The sequence below is a fragment of the Dermacentor variabilis genome, chromosome 10, assembly GCF_050947875.1.
Source record: "Dermacentor variabilis isolate Ectoservices chromosome 10, ASM5094787v1, whole genome shotgun sequence".
Lineage (NCBI taxonomy): Eukaryota > Metazoa > Arthropoda > Arachnida > Ixodida > Ixodidae > Dermacentor > Dermacentor variabilis.
This window is the reverse complement of record NC_134577.1, coordinates 11,643,634-11,649,633: the sequence shown is the minus strand read 5'-3', so window position 1 is coordinate 11,649,633 and position 6,000 is coordinate 11,643,634. Positions and strand designations below refer to the sequence as shown.

The window sequence follows — 6,000 nt, the reverse complement described above, 5'->3', positions numbered from 1 at the left end:
AGTTCTGCTACCATGTAAAATCTGTTGCAGTTTTATGGCTTATATCTACAGATGACTGCAAATGACTGTGGGACAGTGGTGCGAAAAAGTTCAACTGTCTTGCAGCATCAGCATGAAAGCCTGGAAGTGAGTGCCATGCATAACTGGTGGCATGCAATATTTCCAATAACAGCTTTTTATTTAACTGGCTGCATTGGCTGTACAGAAACTAATTTTTATTGACACCTTCATTCCTGGAATTTCCGATGGTAAGTGAATAGCAGACCAGAGAAACTATGGATGAAAGCAGTGAAGCCTAGAGAGAGCTGGTGCGTTTTGACACTTGACTTCCAAAGCCCATTACAGAAGGAAACGAGGAGACGAAAGGTTACACCGACTTCTCTTTTATTCACATATGCTCATAAAATGACGTCCAGGCTACAAACAATTGCTGTTTGGTAAACTTGTTTTCACTTCTGCACGGCCTTAAGCTCTGCACTCTTCAGAAGCTGCCCCCACCTTCTGAAGTATTAGTGCATGATTTTATGATCACAGTAAACTGTGCACTTTTCGTTGCATGAATTTTGATAGAGGTGCATGAGCTGTGCAAGCTATGGCAGAAGCCAAAACATGTTTAGCTGCCCAAAAGAGTACTGTTGCTGTATGTGATATAATGTTGCTTTTAGTTTCGAAGAGAGAAAAGAAATAGCTGAGTTTCAGACAGCAACAGGTTGGAGAAAGAACACTCCAAAAAGACGAAAATATTGCGTGAGAAAAAGAAAATAAATGTTACAACAAGCCAAAAACACCTAGGTGAGAGTAAATTCATTTGCTTGTAGCAGCTTCATTATCTCTCTGCAGTGCTGAACTGAAAGACGTTGGTTACATGGCAGCACTTTACATTGCTGCAGGATGGCATCATCATACCCTATGCGCCTGCACGCTTCGTGCCTTCTGGTGTATGAGTGAGCTTCTCTTGAACAAAGAAAGAAAAAGGCCATCAACAATGGAAGAAATAATGCTGCTTCATGTGATGCCATCCTGCTGCCATTTTTCTGTTGCAGAAGACAGCGAGAGAGAGTTGAAGGAAGACACTTCGTTCCAAAAGGTTCAAGATGATGCACCTGAAAGATGACAGTAAGAGAGACTGAGAAAGGAGCAGTGGAAGGGGAAAGAAGACAAATTTTCATCAATGTGTTTTGATCAGTTCATCATGCAAGCGCTTTCTGTTAAGCACCTTGCATTAACCCCATTGAGGCATCAACTTTTTCATTTGGACATTCTTCAACAAGAAATATGCTCTGATGAACAACATACACAAATATGGAGGTATTCCTTTTAGTGACAGCATACACACTAGACAGTGAAGCACAGCAAAGGTTAAGGCTACAGCACTGTTTAGTGCCTAGGCTCTTACCTCTATCATGCAGGCCAGCTGAAGGCCTTGTAAGCACATCATAAAGATAAAGCTTAAGTACAGATATGTACAACATATGCTCCTATATGGTTGATTTGCTGCACGTGAAATGAACTATCATCTCCCTCACCAGATGTTATGCACTCTGTCGTCAAATCCTGTATTTGCACTGTTCTTCCAAACATGTTCCCCACATCAGCTAGCCCAACTTCAAACCATTCTCAGCCAAAGTCTGCCTTACATAGACGAATGCACATTTGATAAAAATTACATAAATTAATGTAAATAAATTAATAGTTCAGGTTTTGTAACATGTAAGAAGCATGTTACAATGCTGTAACACTACAGCCTTCATATATTATTTTTAATGATGTATCAACTAATTCAATTAAACTATATTTTTTTCCTTGCAACAAAGGCATCAATTATGCCAGTGATAATGTCCAGGTTATGTGCTTAATGTGGCAGTCTTCTTATTCAGTTTTGTGGTGTCTGCTTGAGTTTCAATATTTCCTGTAGCCATCTCCACCAGTGGTCTTGACTCGTGTATGCAATGTAGCTGTTAACAGCCAACCATAAGTATTTTAAGAGCCAACACAACTTCTTTCACAGATGTGGATGAGCTCTAACTAGTAAATGAAATATGTCATTTTCTATGTATCTGTGCTGCAAGCAATTAGGTCTGCCCATTAAAAAAAAAATCTCACAGACATGCCTCTCCTTCAAAAACAGCATACTTTGTTACAGTTTAACTAATGCATGTGCCTATGCGTGCTTTTTGTATTAACAGAACAGCTTAAAATACTAGACAATTGAAAGAAAACACAGGGTGTAAAATCACTTGTCTCCACCTAGTCTTTTGTGTTCTTTCACCACTGGGAAGTCTTACAAAATTATTTAGTTTTTAAATCTGAACCATTCAACTAACTCACAAGCCTAAGAACCGTTAACTTTGTACCAATATTCTCAAAGATAGGTCCTGTTAATCCAGACTACAGTTTTTTTTTCCTTGCTTGCTATTAGCAAACCAAGGTGAAGAAATAATTTCCAGTTGAACACCAAATTCAGACATTCGCATTATCCATGGCTGTTTGCATTTCTTATACTATTAGATGTGCTTGTAAAGCTATACTAATGCTGTACTTTTAGGTCTGAGTTAAAGGGAAGCCTCTCCTTCAAAACATATATAATTTTCAAATATTTTGGCTGAACGTAGAATACAATGCACACACATAATGCATTTGTTTAATTGGAAAATTATGTGGGAAAATTTTGCAAATTAAGAAAAGCATGGCAATCTTGTACATCTTTCCTGAAAATAATACAAGAGCTTTTAAGTTCTGTTAATTTTCCTGTATATGTGCAAAAGTTAAGCACACAGTCATGTCAACTTACTGGAAACTAATTGCTGGTAAGTACGCAATATGTAATTTGGTTCATTCCCTCTTAGCAGCTGGTTAGCCAAGCTTTAAACAGGTGAATAATTCAGGTGTAATTAAGGTGTGAATAGTTCAGGAATAATTCAGGAAAGACAGGTGAAAGAAATTCTGCATGCACAGACTTTCAAATGAATTTCTGGGTTAGGAGTTTAATCAGTTTTATACAGACCTTATTAAGGGGGCATGTTTAGGATAACCATTTCAGGCATTATCTGGCACATAGCAGTTAAATACTAAATCGTGTTAAACAATACTGATATGGGTTGGTTCTTGAATTGCTATGTGGGAATAGCTTCTTTTATTGTTTTTTCTTTTGTGGGAGAGATGTATGCATGATGCTAACACCGACAACAGCTGACACTGAACTTTACAAATAAACAATTTGAAGGGTGTTAACCTTTTTATTAAAACATAAAATGAAAAAAGCATGCACCAACATGACCATCAAAGCATCTTGTTGTTTCTTTACTCCTGTAATTTGTAAGATCACATATTTCTCTTTTGCAGCATGCTAGCTATTGCTTGTTATAATACCATATTACTCACTCACCTTGAGAGTGCCTGCTCAACCCTGCGTTGTTCATAGCTGGTCAGCCTCTGAGACAACATTAAGGGCAAAGCTAGCGGTGCTCTCTCCACTAGCATCTGTAGCGATAACCTGGTATTGGCCCACATCAGTTGCGGTGGCCTGCGTGATGGTCATCGTGCAGGTGCGATCATCTTGGGCAATCTTGTGGTGGGCACCCTCTTTCAGGGCATCGCCATCCTTCAGCCACCGAACTGTAAGAAAGCCACCATGCCACATTATGGAATGAGTGTGAATATTCTCTCACAATACTGAGAGGCAGTTGCAGTTGCCACTAGAAAAGATTAATGCAAGTGAAGAACAATAGAAGTGGTGAGAGAGCAAATTAAGCAGTTCACTCCATAAACACACTGATACTGAGGTATTCTTCCTGCGTCCGTAAAAGTAGTGCTATTCCCATTGCAAAATCCTAACAACATTTTCGTTTCGTGAGCAGTTGCCACTTCCAAAGTATTCTTTTGATAAGTGGCCTCCCTTTGAGAGTAAAATGTAAAGCTAGAGAGAGTGCTCTGTTTTCACAAGCAACAATGTGCATCAAAGCCTCAAGAATGGTCAAGCGGTGCTGCTATCTGTATGTTTAAATATTTCGTCATTGGCTGCTTGCTCGACTTGTCCTTAGCATGAAATAGCTTGTGAAAATACCTTACGACTATGCTGCAGATGCAAACAAACCTTGGTTTGTTTGCACCTTGGTTTTGGAAGTTTTGCTACATATATGCAGGAGAACAGTAGAAGCAGGGCAAATTACACACAGTGATGATAAAAACAGAGGAAAATAAAGGGAACCTGAATGTTATGTTCATGAAAGTATCTCATTTAAAGGTCACTCAATATTACTATGATAATGTGTAAAAACCAGCCACTGAATTATTGTCAAATGTTGAGGCAAATTTTCCCACATCCTCTTGCCTAGAAAGAGAAACACTTAACAAGAGGAAGCCCACTGTATCTCATTTATATTAAGGTCCATTCTCTAATGTACCACCAGCCATGCTGCTTTATTTTTTTTACATAGCTTCCATACAGTTTCAAAACTGATGTCGAGTCCCGAGTGAAAATTCAAAAGCAGTGGCATTCAAGGCAGCTCTACACTTGGCTGCACTATTTGACATTTTAGGTATTGTAAAACATAAAGGCAGAAGCTTAACTAACATCACATTCTGATTACATGCTCCTGCTGTTTTGACAAGTGTAGTGTCTCAGTTTTAAAGTAGGAAATATCTGTATTTCGACTGTTTCCTTAAGTTTCTTACATTCATTTTTCTGTTGCCTTTTACAGCACATCCAAACAAAAAACGTGTATTGCAGCTTGTAATCCACGAGCGTTCTAAAATCACAGGCTTTCTTTGCAACTTAGTTTGGTATCTAAAACTGGTAATCATAGTATGTATCTATGATTGATACATGATTATAGTATAGTATGTATCATAGTATGTTTCTATGATTGCTGCACACAAGCCGCCCAAACATATCAGCATGTAAAACATGGTTGTGTTGTATAAAAGGCTAAAGTGGGCAAGCCACGAATTTGGGAGCAGTGAATAATTATGATAGAGGTATCACAATATTTTTAGGCCATGTAACTGAAACTGGTAGCTTTCACCACCTTTCCAATTCTGCTGTTTAACTTGGTATGACATCACACATAGCATACTTAGCTTCTAGAGACTGAAGAATTCAATAAAAAATAAGTGTTACTGAATAATCTGATCTCTGTGCGACAATGCTACAGTATGCTCCATTATTTGTCACCACACTTCTGTTACTCCTAGAAAACAAAAACTGCAAAATGAAACTTCAGTGCCTCTGCTTCATTGATTGTAGTAACATCATCACATCATCCACTGATAAAGTACAGGTTAAATTGAATTATGAGGTTTTACGTGCCAAAACCACTTTCTGATTATGAGGCATGCCGTAGTGGAGGACTCTGGTAATTTCGACCACCTGGAGTTCTTTAACGTGCAACTAAATCTAAGTACACGGGTGTTTTCGCATTTCGCCCCCATCAAAATGTGGCCGCCATGGCGACAAAGTACAGGTGACAAGAATATTGCACTAGCTGTAGAAAATGTACATAAAATAACAACGAACCTCCAACAGCCTCTTTGTCAGTGACGCACTTGAACACAACAGGCTGCCCTTCTGCCGATGTTGCTGACCTTGGATATATGGAGAATCCAGGTCCCATGAGTGGCTCACCTGGAACTGAAAACAGGAGTATTTGACTAAACATGTGTCGGGTGAACAAATCCACAGAATGCACTGAGGTGAATTTTTATGCGTAAACAACAGTGCATTAAAAAGTCAATGCCAAGCCTTACACAATGATACGGAATAGCCTGTGTACTGTGTGTTCACTGATATTGTCACATTGTGGTGACAGTGAAGAATTAAATAGTACTGCCAAAAGTGTGAGTTAAGAATTTAACTCGTTATTGGGCAAAGTTGTGCCCAGAAAGACGAGCAACACTGAAATCACAACTATAATCGTGAGCACAGTCATCAGTTGTCAAATCTGAACTCACGGGTCAAGTCTATTCACTATTTATGTATACAAGTATCACCGTACATTACAA

At 38.7% G+C, this 6,000-nt stretch overlaps 1 protein-coding gene across 7 annotated transcripts in view; it reads right to left on the bottom strand.

The window, feature by feature from the left end:
- Positions 1-367: 367 nt before the first annotated feature.
- bt (projectin protein bent) overlaps positions 368-6,000 on the bottom strand; it is a 243,329-nt gene continuing 237,696 nt past the window's right edge. For all 7 annotated transcript variants that reach the window (XM_075671547.1, XM_075671549.1, XM_075671550.1 and 4 more), the window contains 3 exons: positions 5,516-5,629; positions 3,386-3,615; positions 368-1,103 (listed from right to left, as the gene is read on the bottom strand). In XM_075671547.1, the coding sequence (XP_075527662.1) occupies positions 3,416-3,615; positions 5,516-5,629 (314 nt within the window). In that variant the 3' untranslated portion in view covers positions 368-1,103; positions 3,386-3,415. The remainder of the gene's footprint in view (positions 1,104-3,385; positions 3,616-5,515; positions 5,630-6,000) is intronic.